The sequence below is a fragment of the Salmo salar genome, chromosome 06, assembly GCF_965601325.2.
Source record: "Salmo salar chromosome 06, fSalSal1, whole genome shotgun sequence".
NCBI lineage: Eukaryota > Metazoa > Chordata > Actinopteri > Salmoniformes > Salmonidae > Salmo > Salmo salar.
The window spans coordinates 72,748,723-72,763,979 of record NC_138296.1 but is presented as its reverse complement, the minus strand read 5'-3'; the positions used below and the strand labels follow the sequence as shown (position 1 = coordinate 72,763,979).

At 42.9% G+C, this 15,257-nt stretch overlaps 2 protein-coding genes across 3 annotated transcripts; one reads left to right on the top strand and one right to left on the bottom strand.

Annotated features, from left to right (window-relative positions):
- Positions 1 to 529: 529 nt before the first annotated feature.
- Positions 530 to 10,626, bottom strand: acbd3 (acyl-Coenzyme A binding domain containing 3). 2 transcript variants are annotated; one of them, XM_014205682.3, is made up of 8 exons: positions 10,295 to 10,626; positions 8,426 to 8,567; positions 7,928 to 8,068; positions 7,632 to 7,790; positions 7,042 to 7,216; positions 6,572 to 6,791; positions 4,486 to 4,773; positions 530 to 4,211 (listed from the first exon to the last, which is right to left on the bottom strand). In XM_014205682.3, exons 1-8 carry the CDS (start codon positions 10,572 to 10,574, stop codon positions 3,997 to 3,999), a joined length of 1,620 nt encoding a protein of 539 aa, XP_014061157.1. In that variant the 5' UTR covers positions 10,575 to 10,626; the 3' UTR covers positions 530 to 3,996. The 2 variants fall into 2 exon arrangements, with proteins under 2 accessions (XP_014061157.1, XP_014061158.1); XM_014205683.3 differs by having other exon boundaries at positions 4,486 to 4,770.
- An 18-nt stretch (positions 10,627 to 10,644) lies between these two features.
- On the top strand, positions 10,645 to 15,235 carry mixl1 (Mix paired-like homeobox). Its single transcript, XM_014205687.3, has 3 exons — positions 10,645 to 13,953; positions 14,061 to 14,272; positions 14,435 to 15,235. The coding sequence occupies exons 1-3, from the start codon at positions 13,857 to 13,859 to the stop codon at positions 15,089 to 15,091; spliced, it is 966 nt and encodes a 321-aa protein (XP_014061162.1). The 5' UTR covers positions 10,645 to 13,856; the 3' UTR covers positions 15,092 to 15,235.
- Positions 15,236 to 15,257: the final 22 nt, after the last annotated feature.

Genomic DNA, 15,257 nt, shown 5'->3' with positions numbered 1-15,257 from the left:
TATTTATATAAATTAAGAAATGTCACATTACATTATTCAGATGTAGCCTACAAATGTCAATGGAAAAGCTGAACTGTCTGTTCTACCATTAAACAGAGCAAAATAAATAAAAAAAATAGCCTGCTTATAGCTCATCTATTTACTGTGAAGTGGGCCACTTAAATGAGAGATCGGATACCATTTTTCCGAACTTGTAGACTATTTTCTAAAGTAGCCTATGAAACCATCTCAGTCAGAGAAGGTGAGGAATTTATTCTGCAACGATCATGGAAATTAAATAGGAAGTAATTATTTTAGAATGCAAAGTAAACTTTTCACTCTTCTCACTGATAGCAAATGATTGCATGTTATTATATTTAGCTAGTCCTACCTGTTCTTTTGTTATGAGTAGGAGTTTCATCCTGGATTCCCCATTTGCACAAGACTACTTTTGTCTTCATTATCTAACAGGAGGATAAGCACATTCTCACCTCAAATTTCATTTTTAGAAATGACACATTTTGCATGAAAACTGGCACACGTTTTGGGACAGAGTGTACGCAACGTTTATAAAATGATCATTTCTAAAAGATTGCAAAAAAAAACATGTGTAATGACACTGATGAAGGTCTACTACATAATCTTAACACCTGGACTGTAACAAAAAGTAGAACAAATTTACCCCTAAATTTAACATTTACATTGTAAAAAAACAACAAAAACACATTAGACATTCAGGTAATAGAGATGAGCATAAATGTAATCAAGGTTAAATATATGCCCAGATTCTTCAAACTCATACAGATCAGAGGAGATGAATACAGCTCATACAGTCAAAGCAATACAAAAATGGATGAGCATTTTTCCAAATTTCATTGTCTTTCAGTTTACACTTGGGAGTTTGACTTTTTGGGGAAACAATATACATAATCTCATTCACCATACTACAGTGCATCACTTCTCAACCCATTGTCTTTCTCCCCCCCCCCCCCCAACCCACACTTACAATCCATTTATAATTATTTACATACAAGGCTTGAACAATCTGTATCATTAGGCTACTAGTTGGTGAGCAAAAGTACTTTAAACAAATGAACAAAACAACAAGGAGGAACATCTAACTAGGAGAGGGAGTCGTGATTAGAATCAGGTCTACCGATAAGCCAAAGTCTGACCCATGTTCACACTGTACAACTCTCAGTTGAAAGGAGACTTGGTAATCCATCAGAAACCAAACAACAGGATGATTAATCGAAAAGTCTTTCAAAAGAACAACTACTCATCAACAAACCCTGGTGGCCATCTGACTTCAAGTGAAACACAAAGCATGCAGAAGTAAGGTAGGTGAACAGTCTGAACAATACCAAATAATGCCAGCAAAATAAACTGAGAAATCATAAGAGTTAAAAAAAACCTTTTGAGCTCAGTCTGAGCTCAATAACGGATTACTCTCAACCAGAGACATGAATGACCAGAGAACTAGACGTGATCAGTTTATTACTCTCAACCAGAGACATGAATGACCAGAGAGCTAGACGTGATCAGTTTATTACTCTCAACCAGAGACATGAATGACCAGAGAGCTAGACGTGATCAGTTTATTACTCTCAACCAGAGACATGAATGACCAGAGAACTAGACGTGATCAGTTTATTACTCTCAACCAGAGACATGAATGACCAGAGAGCTAGACGTGATCAGTTTATTACTCTCAACCAGAGACATGAATGACCAGAGAGCTAGACGTGATCATTTTATTACTCTCAACCAGAGACATGAATGACCAGAGAGCTAGACGTGATCAGTTTATTACTCTCAACCAGAGACATGAATGACCAGAGAGCTAGACGTGATCAGTTTATTACTCTCAACCAGAGACATGAATGACCAGAGAGCTAGACGTGATCAGAGTTTATTACTCTCAACCAGAGAACTAGACGTGATCAGTTTATTACTCTCAACCAGAGACATGAATGACCAGAGAACTAGACGTGATCAGTTTATTACTCTCAACCAGAGACATGAATGACCAGAGAGCTAGACGTGATCAGAGTTTATTACTCTCAACCAGAGAACTAGACGTGATCAGTTTATTACTCTCAACCAGAGACATGAATGACCAGAGAACTAGACGTGATCAGTTTATTACTCTCAACCAGAGACATGAATGACCAGAGAGCTAGACGTGATCAGTTTATTACTCTCAACCAGAGACATGAATGACCAGAGAGCTAGACGTGATCAGAGTTTATTAGCGATAGTTCAAAGCCATATTTGAGATGACAAATCTGAATCAATCCATCAAATGATGACGTATACAAATACAGCCAATATTGTGTTTGGCTGTGGACTTCTGAAAGATAAAATGCTATAGAGATGTAACAGTGAAATGACCAAAACAAAAAGGCAAAAATCTTCTTGAATTGTTAGCTGTCAGCTCGTATGTATGAGTCAAATCAAATTAGTGACAAACTCAACACACAGCAGGGTCAATAGAGGACAGTGTCCAGTCTCCCTCAGAACAGACATGCAGTATGTCCCAATACTCTTTACTGGCTTGCTTTCCTTGCCCTCATAGGGAAAGACGGATAGGTTTCCATCCTTATCATTTTCACCTGTCATGTCCTGAGACCAGCGGCCATAAAAAGCAGGGGTCCCTATTACATTCAGCCATTGGACCAGTTCTCCTTAAGCGGACGGTCGGGGGGCCGAACATAGAATTTGTACACTGCAAATTGACTGCAAGAACCCAAAACAGAAAGTATTTGACAAAAATTGAATAATTTTAAACCTTGATTACATTGGATATGTGATCGTATCCCTTTCTATTTATGTCTGGGAATACTTGGGAACAGATTTTCTAAATTAAAAATCACTGAGCTGATTTCCTGGTGATTTTAGTCTTCTGTCCTACACCAGAAAAACTTAGGGGGCCAAATAAAAATCACCTGCAGGCCGCCTATTTGGGAACCCTGATCTAAAGACTAAAGAGACATGTCTCCTGAAACAGGGAGGCCACTTGAGATGAAATACCCCCAAATATTACACAGACACAAAAATGATCCTACTCTACAAGAAAGGGCAAATAAATATTTATTAAATCCTTTTTAGACAATCACCCTTTTTCAGCATTCCATTTCGAGATGCCCAAATTTACAAGGCCTCAACCATACTTTCCAATGTACATGTCATATCCCCTCTTCCACCACCAATACCCTTTCCCCCTATCCCCACTTCTCAATGATCCCTCGTTCAGTAGAATAGCGCCCAATCTACCCCTAGCCCCTTCTCCCTATGCACTTGTGGAGATGTGTAAGGTTAGCACAGATAATAACGATACGATAACCTTGCTCTCTGATAGGCTAGCCGTATTGCTTATGTCTATAATCCAACCGTCAGATCCCAGAAGGGTGTAGGTGGTAGGGGCTAGGGGCTAGGCGTTCATGTGGATCTGGGTGTAGCTTGTTCCGCAGCAGTATTGCCACTACAGGAGTGATTGACTTCAGTGTGTTACTCAGGGACTCCTGCTATAGTAAAGGCATGGTGCTGTAGTGTAGTGTGTCACTGTTTGGACTCTGTTTGACAATGACTTCTCTCATTGAACAAAACCCTGTATGAACTTCAGCTCTGTGTTAACCAATGGTGGGCTTGAAAAATGTAAACTCCGGTTAAGAAGTGTCTCAGTCAGATAGAAGCACAGCCATAACAATGACATGACATGACAGAACATAGACTGTGGGTTAGATGACGTCTGGGCAGGGAAGACGGACATTAATACAACAGACTCCTAGAGGTGGTCTCTAAGAGAGAAAAGACAGGTCGGCGAATATACAGCGTTAACTCCATACCAAACTCCGACGAGGTGTATGCAAACACACAGCACACAGATAGAAGTCCCATCTCCAAACTGAGTCTGACATTTCTGTCGCCCTCTGGTGGTCTAGTCCAGATCCTTTCACCCCTCCTCCTCTCTTAACGTACAGACACACCCCACCCTCCCCCAGTCCATCTCCAGGCTTATCTGGTGTAGTAGACTCTGTAGTAGACGCTCTTGGACCTCCAGAGAGAGTAGGAGTTGTCGAACTTGAGCAGGTAGACTCCACGGCCGGGGTATTGGTGACTGCCGGCGTAGACCTCCTCGTGACAGTCCCGCCGGTACACCGGCACTATCTCATCCACCTGGGGCTTCCCTGCCCCCTTCTTAAGCTTCACCCCCTCCCTGGGAGACTCCCCTGAAGATAGAGGGAACACAGACCGTCAGGAGGGCTGTCTGTAGCTACTGAATATTCATCATGTCTGAGGTGGCATTCAACAAGGAGGAAACATGCAAAAAGAACATGAGCCCAGACAAACAAGCAGGAATAACCCCATTAAGGTGAGGACTAACTAAATGGTTATATTAAGCTAGGACAGTCATCTCAGTAGAAATGCATCCTGGGTCTCACTAAACAACAAGTAACATCCTATTAGAACACAAGCAACCTATCTAACCGTGCTCCACCTCACCTTCCTCATCCTCATCTTCGTCGCTTGACTCGCTGACGTGCACGCTGACCGAGGCATTGGTGGCATCAGTCCACTCGAAGAGGACTCCGAAGCCGATGTCGTAGTGGTCCGTGGCGAACTCCCAGAAAAGGTAGGAGCCCTCCTCGTGGGTGGGCACGCGCACCGTCACCACCTCGCCACGCCCCACCGTGATCACACTGTCCACGTCCTGCCGGATCTTCTCCTTGAAGTCCTTGATCTGGGGCCGCGTCCACATGGAGGGAGCCGCGATGACCGGGGGAGAGTCTGCTGGACGGAGAAGGGAAAGTGGGGGGAGAAAGGTATCAGAGGGGTGTGTAAATATAACAGGCAGATTGGGCACCATGTACATACATTTCTCAGGTAGAAATTTTCAGAAAAAGACAAATCTGATTCAGTGAGGATAAAAACATATCGTTTTTAAATCATGCTTTTGAGTACTTTCAAATAAAACTTCCTTTCTCAATGAGAGTGGCATCTTAACCTCTCTAGGGTAGGGGGTAGTATTTGCACGGCCGGATAAAAAAAAAAAACATACCCGATTTAATCTGGTTATTACTACTGCCCAGAAACTAGAATATGCATATAATTGTTTGATTTGGATAGAAAACACGCTAAAGTTTCTAAAACTGTTTGAATGGTGTCTGTGAGTATAACAGAACTCCTATGGCAGGCAAAAACCTGAGAAGATTCCAAACAGGAAGTGCCCTCTCTGACCATTTCTTGGCCTTCTACACTCTCTTTATTGAAAACTGAGGATCTCTGCTGTAACGTGACACTTCCTACGGCTCCCATAGGCTCTCAGAGGGCGCCAGAACGTTGAATGATGACTTTGCAGGCCATGGCTGAAAAACAGTAGCGCATTTGGTAAGTGGTCGATCAGAGAACAATGAGACGGGGGCGCGCGTGCACGTGAAGAGTCCATTTTAGATTTTTAGTCTTTCAACGAAAACAGGGTTTCCCGGTCGGAATATTATCGCTTTTTTACGAGAAATATCGCATAAAAATGTATTTTAAACAGCGGTTGACATGCTTCGAAGTACGGTAATGGAATATTTTACATTAGTCACATGCTAATGTAAAAAGCAGTTTTTTGATATAAATATGAACTTGATTGAACAAAACATGCATGTATTGTATAACATAATGTCCTAGGTGTGTCATCTGATGAAGATCAAAGGTTAGTGCTGCATTTAGCTGTGGTTTTGTTTTTTGTGACATTATATGCTAGCTTGAAAAATGGGTGTCTGATTATTTCTGGCTGGGTACTCTGCTGACATAATCTAATGTTTTGCTTTCGTTGTAAAGCCTTTTTGAAATCGGACAGTGTGGTTAGATTAACGAGAGTTGTCTTTAAAATGGTGTAAAATAGTCATATGTTTGAGAAATTGAAGTAATAGCATTTCTAAGGTATTTGAATATCGCGCCACGGGATTTCACTGGCTGTTGAGTAGGTGGGACGATTTCGTCCCACATACCCTAGAGAGGTTAAGAAACTCGATGAGGCAGTAATGGCTTTCGGGCAACACTGGCATACTGTCTCCTTGTTCTATCCCGCATGAACAGAGTAGAAAGAGATACTCTGCTGTTACAGATTAATGAATTCCATGGCTTGATTCCAAACCAGAAATTGGCCTCCTCTGTCCTTGAGAATTCCCTCATCAGAGACCTGAAAGAACTGTATCAATAAGTGCACAATGGGCAGGAACTCCTCTTAGCCAATCAGAGGGTTAGGGTGGAGTCATTCACCTATCCCTTACACCTACGCATCCCTTTCTGATGCCCAAGGACAGAGTGTAAGGTATCACACATTTACCGGTTGGAATGCAGCTATACTGGTTGGAATGCAGCTATACCGGTTGGTCTGTGGGGTGTGAGTGCTATGCAAGGACAACACCAGGAAGGTCCAACCACACCTCACCCCTGCACCAAAATATGTGGCTCCCGCATCAGCCTTTACAACCATCTGAAGACCCACAAATAGAAAAGTGCATTGAGGACAATCATACTCGACTCGAGTGATTGCTGATGATACCTGGCCGGTGTGTGTGCACGTGTGTGTTGGTACCTGGTCGATGTGTGCGTGTACCAATGGGCCCATTCTCAGTGACCTCATCGGCAGGCTCGAGGGGTTCTGGCTCTTTGTCCATGCTCTCAGAGTGGGAGTCTGACTGGCCGTTGAGCATGGGGACCTCCTCTCTAGCCGGGGGCACTGCAGCTAAAGACTCACTGGTGACCTCCAGCGTAGCCTGCACCACCGCATCCTCCTGCTGCTTCTGTAAGGCTGCCTGGAGGGGAAGGACGAGGGTCAATGACTTGGAAGACAACATGACTAAGACTTTTCTGTATAATCTCCACATTGTATTCTCCTCATGAAAATAACAAGGTAAGCCCTGGTTGACATCTCTAATGAGAGACGTAAAGGAGCAACAACTTAATGAACACTTAAAATGACTTAGTACTGCTTATAACCTTATATCTGAAAAAGATGTGTTGAGATGTGGAGTGCATAGGACATTGTGGGGTGTGTGTGTGTACCTGTTGCTGAGCCAGCTGGACTTGGTAGAGCTGCTGCATGTACTGTTGGTAGTGTTGTTCCTGCAGCTGGCGTATGAGACCCAGCTGCTGCTCAGGGCTCTCTGGATACTGTTGGGCAGCATACTGCTGAAACTGCACCGCTGTCTGGGCATTCAATGCTGCCATGATCTGCTGTCTGCAGACAGGGAGGGGGAGGATGGAGGAGACCATCAATGCTGCACCATTCAACGAATACTGGGATACCATAAAAAGCTTCCTCCACACAGTAGATAGAGGTAAATCTTCCTCCACACAGTAGATAGAGGTAAATCTTCCTCCACACAGTAGATAGAGGTAAATCTTCCTCCACACAGTAGATAGAGGTAAATCTTCCTCCACACAGTAGATAGAGGTAAATCTTCCTCCACACAGTAGATAGAGGTAAATCTTCCTCCACACAGTAGATAGAAGTAAATCTTCCTCCACACAGTAGATAGAGGTAAATCTTCCTCCACACAGTAGATAGAGGTAAATCTTCCTCCACACAGTAGATAGAGGTAAAGCTGAAGCTAGAGATCTAGATCATGAGACTTATCATACACAGTACTCACTTATGCTGCTCCACCCGTAGCCTCTCCTCATCCAACTGTCTCCTTTCATCCTCCTCCCTCTTCAGCCTCTCCTCCTCCTCAAGCCTCCGCCTCTCCTCCTCCTGTCTCTGTCGTTCCTGCTCTTCATCCTCCCGGCGCTGTCGTTCCTCCTCCTCCCTCCTGAGGTGAGATGGAAGGAAAGAGACAAAAACAAGACAAACTTGAGAATTCCCTAAATCCTAAACTAGGGTAAAGTTCCCATCATGTTGCTCTCATGGGCAGAAATGTCTGTCTGTTTGTCCTCCTGGGCATCTTACCGTTTCCTTTCCTGCTCCTTCTTCTCTATTTGGTGGGAGGTGATGTAAGGAGCGAATAAATTACAGCATTTGTTCAACAGCTTGACAAACTCCACCATGGCCTCCTCCTTCTCCATGTTACCCAGAGCAGCCCACTCTTTCCTACAGAAGGAAGAGAGGTAGTGGCAATGGGACAATGACTTAGGACAAATAACAAGAAAAAAAGTTCAGTCCAAGGTTTGCTTACGTGGTCTGCAGTAAGGGGGTAAAGAGTTCAACCACTGAGCGTCAGCATGGGCCATCAATTGGTGCACATTTACAGTAAAGGCAGTAGATAAGTGTGTGTTGAGCTGTGAAAAACCTTGATAAAATGTTGGGAGGAAAAGCTCTGTTCCACAATCTGTTCCCTCATATTTCCTGTTTACTGGAACACAGCAGCAGCACTAGGGCTGGAGCTGCTGCTGGAGTTCAAAGCTCATACACACACAATGGGGAGGGGTGGGGGGGGCTGGGGGTTACCTGCGGTCATTGCCCAGGACGTCAAAGAAGCCCACCTCTGGAGAGGCGTCGAGGTTGTATGGCCCCAGTAACACCTGCTTGTGGAGGGCCACCAGACGAAGCTTCTCCTCATAGGTGGGGTGAAAGGCCTTCCCATCCTTATCTGAGGACAAACTAATAGTCTAGATTCCATACTGCAATACACTAGCAAGGCAAATATGTCATCTGCTGATCATTTAAACAATTATTCATTGCTAGACACTTAGGCCTATATTGGAAATGGCACTCTATAAAATGGGTCATTAAAAATGAATGTTTTGTTTTGTTTTTCCTCATTCCAGAATAGATTATTGCTTGGTGTGTTGCTGGCGAATGATGACTGACATAAGTGTTCCTTTTATTGTGTACAGTCAGCGAAGGAGCTACTTAGCCAGTCTGAGCTTGGTCATAAAGCATGTTTTTCTCCCTTCTCAGCCCCTTATATTGCAAATGCATGAAATAATCAACAATGCATGCAATGCACAGCTTCACTGAAAAATAGGAGGAGTCCCGTTTTAGAACCAGTTTGCACAATGCCCAGAGCCACCTGGAGGGCTCTCACAATAATCCAGCAGTAAAAATGGATTGGATGTTTGAAATGGTGGATGCAATTCAGTAATGTTTACTTAGCGAACACACCCATGTGGGAGAAATAACCTACTCCTTCAATGTTTCCTTATTCTTTCTCTTCCCTCTACATATCTAGGCTTCATTTCATTCCAGAAATGGAACCCATCCCCATCGTTCACTCCACAAGCGTAGATCTGAGATGATTGAGTAGGTGTGTATGTAAGTAATAGTTCCCCTTGTTGTTTCCGCCACACTGCTTCTAGCTATCCAGTCCTGTCAGAGGAGCAGTGAATCAGGGCAGAATGCATTCTTGTGTGCTTTAAAAATGTCTAATTATTGTTACTCTATTGAAGGTGTACATCTGAAGTGATGGTGATAGCATTTGCACTGACTCATTTCCAAGCTAATCCATTGGCTGTGAAATGTGTATGTAGTCTGCGTTCAATGGCCCATTAAAGGAAACCTAAGCCCTTTATTTTGATGGAGCCACGTGCAGTTAATGCATGTGAATTCTGAAGATTGGAAGGCAGTCATCCTACAATTAAGCAGTACAAGTAAGTAAACTGCTTGCAAGCTGTGTACTTTTACTAATGACTGAATGACTAGTCTTGTCTGCTTTAGTTCAGTAATCAATAATTCAAGATCTCAGAAATGACAGGTGGAGACATGTGTATATGCTGATCGCAATGTTTATTTAGTATGAATCACTAGCATTATGTAGTATTATGACGTCTACAAATCTGTGTCTATGAGCTGTATGCAAATCTGCCAGCCTGCCCGTAGCTAGAATATATGTATTAATAACAGGGTGTGTGCCACATACCAGTCAAGCTAGCTAGTTACTGGGTTGTCATTCACTAGAGTAACGTTAAACTGGCAGTTAGTAGCTACGTGGAGGAACCACATGACCATATCGACACATGACATGTCAAGTTAAATGTCGCCTCATCTAAACTAGACATAGCTACGCCGTTATTCTTTCGATGTCTGAATAACTATTCTGTCAACGAGAGACAACCTGATAGAACATCCAGCAATCATGCAGATACATTATTCGGAGATTGTTGAAAAATCTTCAAGTTGCTGTGTCATTTTTACAGCTAGCTAGGCATCATAGTTAAGCAAGTGGCTAGCTGGCTAACATTAGCTAGTTTGCTAATGTACCGCACAAAAAATAAATAAACTGGGATGAAACAGCTAGCTAGCCACATCATGTAATACCAAACCACAATTTCAATTCCATTACATTGTTAGGATCAAATACGAATAAATATAAAATACCTTTGAAGAATTTCAATGCTAGTCCGTATAGCTCCTGCAAACCAAAGCCCCATTTCCTCTCTATCGTGGTTTTGGCAGACTCGCCTTCCTGCCCATCGTCGGTGGCTTCGGCGGTGCTCTGGTCCTCTGTCTCCTGCTCCGCCGGCACCGGGTCCGGTTCAACGACTTGCTCCTGCTCGCCCTCGGGATCCGGGCTGAGGGTGAGGCCATCGATTGAGACTTCGAGCCGGCTTGAACTGCCATTGTTGAGGTCGCCGCTCTGAACCTCTGTCGCCATCATGCAGAATATGAGCTGCCTGAAGCGGCCACGTACATACTTCCGATTTAATTTAGCGGAAGTTCCGGGAGATGCTGGGTCGTCACTAGTTACCACAGACACAAAGTCATAAACCCCGCCCATTTCTTCAATTTCTCTTCTTAAAATGTGATTTTAAACATAACCCTAAAATTAACCACACTGTTAACCTTATGCCTTACCTTAAAGTAAGACCAAAAAGCTCATTTTTGTTTTCAGGAATGTTTACTATATAGCCATTTTTACTTTGTGGCTGTGGTAAATAGTGGAAAGAGATTCTCCCTTAGCGAAAAGAATATTGCAGACAGAATGCAGTATAACTGCAGTATGCTGCAAATATTGCGTCCAATATATATATATTTACTGCAGTAATTTTGAAGTGTAACTGCGCAGTTACAGTGAAGTATAACTGCAGTATACTGCCATTACTGTGCAATTACTGCACCAAAAATACCACAGTCGACTGCAGTTACTGCACTTTTACTGCAGTTTCAAAACTCCAATCTTTATTTGTAAGGGCTTTTAGAAGATGGAAATAGTAATGACGCAAGACCGGGTAGCTAAACAACAGGGCACATGCCTTACTTTTTTTAAAGGATTTCTACCTGGGAACCTTGGGGCTATGAATTCAATTTCCCCGCAACCAGACCTCCCAAATGTCATCTCCATTCAAACTGGAAAGCGTAAACGACACTGCATCTTTCCAACACACTTCCAGTTCTACGAATCCCCCGCCCCCCTACCCCAAAACAATAGGGATCCAAATTAACCCCATTCAATCACTTTTGGATAAAATGACATCAACTGTCCTAATTTTGGTTGTACCGTTTTAGATCAAGAATTGCAGTGGCCGCGAATCCTATCATCCTATGTCATCACCCACAGGTTACAGGCCTAAATAGAATAGACAACAGAACATCAAGATGCTTGACATTTCCTTGTAAATCTCTGTGGTCCATTTCCCAGTCTGTCTGATGACAGGGTGTTAATGGGTCTATCTACAAAAGCTGCCTCCTATCACAGCTCAGCAGATCACTGCCTTGAGCATGATGCTCTGACCAGCCAGCCACTCTCTGCTGTTTGATGTTTGAAAGAAAAAATAGTTAATCAACTTTCTCCAGCCTTTAATCTAATTTAACAGATCTTATCAGCAGTAGGGTCAGTGGCAGTCTTTGACTATGCTAGACATACAGTCAACAAAAAAGAACACAATTGTTCAATCTCCCTTCATGGTCCTCCTTTTTTTCATTGAAACACTTTCACAGCCTAATTAATGTATGACAGTTAGGTCTGTTGTGAATAGTTAGCCTACATACGGCTGTGTGGTCTACATCTGCATCAAAAGCAGACAAAGTATTCTAGCCTTGGGGTGTCTGACTCTTGCACGATGCAGAACACCGATTTTGTAATGTCTTGTGTAGGTGAATTTTTGGGTATCTGAAATGTGAATTATTCAAAGATTTGCAAGCAGAAGAAACATGATCTGAGACGTTTTGAAACATCTGAGATATGTCCCTCACGAAGACTTTAGATTATGCACAAGAAGAAGCCTGAGAACATTGACCCAGGCCATTACACAAGATCAGGAACCTCAACAGCCCAATGTTAGCATAACACTCTAGAGGCACACAGACAGACAGTAACCAAATGGAGTTGGAGCCCTCAGACAAAGCCTGGCTTGTGAAGTGCCGCCATATATAGGACTCGATTACAAGCACATTTGAATCCAATGTCAAATCAATGTCTTGTCTGGGGGCCCAAGTGAAATAGATCGATAAATATGTTTCAGAATCCATGCATAATTATTTCAGATTTAGGGTAACTGTATTTGTAACAAAGTTGTTAAATACGTTCAATCATCTATTTCTGTACTGGTACACATATATGGATGAGTGTGAGTTTGATGTTGACCTCTTGACTTGACCCCCTACTGCCCATGTGGAGGCAGGCCATTCACCTCAAACATACCCTCATGACCACCTTTGAACTGGGTTTGTGTATTGACATGCTCTTTGTTGATAGTTAGTGGTATGATTCATCACTATCATTCATAAGACCCACTGGGTCAACAAAAAGTAGGCCTACACATTTTACTATAGTGTATTTCCATGTAGGTCTGGTTTGAACCTGCCTCCATCACTATATCTCAATCTCTTCATTCAAAGACTCAATCATGGACATTCTTACTGACAGTTGTGGCTGCTTTGTGTGATGTATTGTTGTCTCTACCTTTTTGCCCTTTGTGCTGTTGTCTGTGCCCAATAATGTTTGTACCCTGTTTTGTGCTACCATGTTGTGTTTCTACCATGTTGTTGTCATGTGTTGCTGCCATGCTGTTGTCTTAGGTCTCTCTTTATGTAGTGTTGTGTTGTCTCTCTTGTCATGACATGTGTTTTGTACTATATTTATATTTTTCATCCCAGCCCCCCCCTTTGGTAGGCCGTCATTGTAAATAACATTTTTACCTTTTTTTTTTTTTTTTTTTTGTTCTTAATTAACCGACTTGTCGAGATAAATAAAGGTTAAATAAAACATGTAATAACCTATATAATACAATATTAAATAAATAGGCTAAACAAAAACAAAAAAAAACATTTTAAAAGTGAACAAATGTTTGCAGCTACCGTTAAAATGGAATCATTGCTGAATATAGACGTATGGACCCATAATTATTGGCGGCAGATAGCCTAGTGGTTAGATCGTTGGACTAACTAGTAACTGGAAGGTTGCAAGATCGAATCCCCGAGCTGACGAGGTAAAATTCTGTCGTTCTGCCCCCGAACAAGGCAGTTAACCCACTGTTCCTAGGCCGTCATTGAAAATAGGAATTTGTTCTTAACTGACTGGCCTAGTTAAATGAAAGTAAATATTATTTTTCAGAAATTCTATATAATGTGTATGCTCAGCATGGTGGAAGCCTTTCAGATCCTCTCTTTGATGACTACTGGTCCATCACTGCTTCAGAAGGGGACCACCATTCTTCAAAAAGCGAATAAATGCTTTCTCAAGTTGTGTATTGGACATGTAGACCTTTTCAAGCGACCTTGTACACACTACCGTTCAGGGTGTCGCAGATTCACACCTTTCTCCAGCCATCAGACGCGCTAGGAACAATGTTCGTCTCCAGTGCCAGCCGTCGCTAATTGCCCGCGCAATTCACACATTCCGACGTCACCTTTGATCACAAGGAGATGAGGGCGGAAATAAAACCGGGGATCAGGCGGTTGTGGTCAGTCAGATTCTGGGAATAAAGACTAGAGGACTAATATGTCAGCCGTCCACGGAAAACTGAGGGTAGGAGACCTAACTCAATTCCCGATGTACCCCGACGGACACATGGAAAGAAATAGCATGCCGCATTCAGGTTGGTTACAGTGTAATTACGCACAAATTTTAAGCGCAATCTCTGTAAATCTTACTGTCTACCTTCGTTACATTTTATATTCATTACATCGCTCTTTGTTTTGACAGATTATGGTGCTGCGGATAGGGCAAACTACTTCAACTCCGCAAACGCCAACGGACAGAGAGCGGACAGCATGACCCATCGAAGGAAGAGAACCAACTTCACCCAGCAGCAGATTGGGGTGCTGGAGAAAGTATACTCCGACACCAAATACCCTGACATATACCTTCGCGAGAGACTTGAGGCTCTCACCGGCCTACCAGAGTCCAGAATTCAGGTAAGGCATCAGATTTACAAGTTGGCTAAGACACAAAAACGTGAGTTTGCATGATAAATCTTGGCAAACTGCTATGGGCTAAATGTTCTAGGCCTACCCACAAAAAAAATAACTTGAAATGCGAAAAAAACGTTACAGGCTCTAATACGTTATCTTCCACAGGTGTGGTTCCAGAACCGACGCGCAAAGTCCCGTCGCCTGGAAGGGTCGTCCTTGTCTATGAAGCTCAATGGTGTTGCCGCCAGCGCCCCCGTGACCCCGTTCGCCCAACTCCATCACCGAATGCCCAACTTCAGACCACCACTCCACACCCGGACGGAAGAAACGCACGCCAAGACCACACTACCCACGAAAACTGGTAACTACGAACACTCAACTATCCCGTATGTTGATGATGCATCCATAAATGGGAGTAGAAGAAAAATTGAGCAAATCGAACGAGATGAGTTAAGCGTTGCGGTTCCGTGCAACAACGTTCATCCGTATCACAAGGGAAATGGACTTTACATCAAGTCCCAGAGCAACATAAGCGGTAGTGCAGGTACAAAACAAGTCCTGGTTGAATATGACAACTTTCCCCCAAACAAGACCATAGGTCCCGAGATGAAAGTTGTTATCCCTCCTATTCCTTCACAGAATAACTTCGGCAGGTCCTCTCCAAATCATATCGCGTGCCAAGTACAGCATCCCCAGGTTAAGACCAGACCTGATAACTTTGGCCACTTCTCTCCCATTCGTGCCAGCAAGGCTCAAGAGTTTTCTGATTCGGATTCAGAGTGGGAAAACGGTGCCATGTCTGGCTTTGGTGACTTCATGTGAATATTCTGTTAATGTGAAATTGACTGATGGGTTCATAACTTCAAAATGAACGGATGTAAGTTTATAAAAATACTTATTTATTGTATATTATTTTGATTGTCTTCGTTTTCAAACAAGCTACCAAATAAAATATATTACATTTAATCTACCCCTACTGTGTATTTTT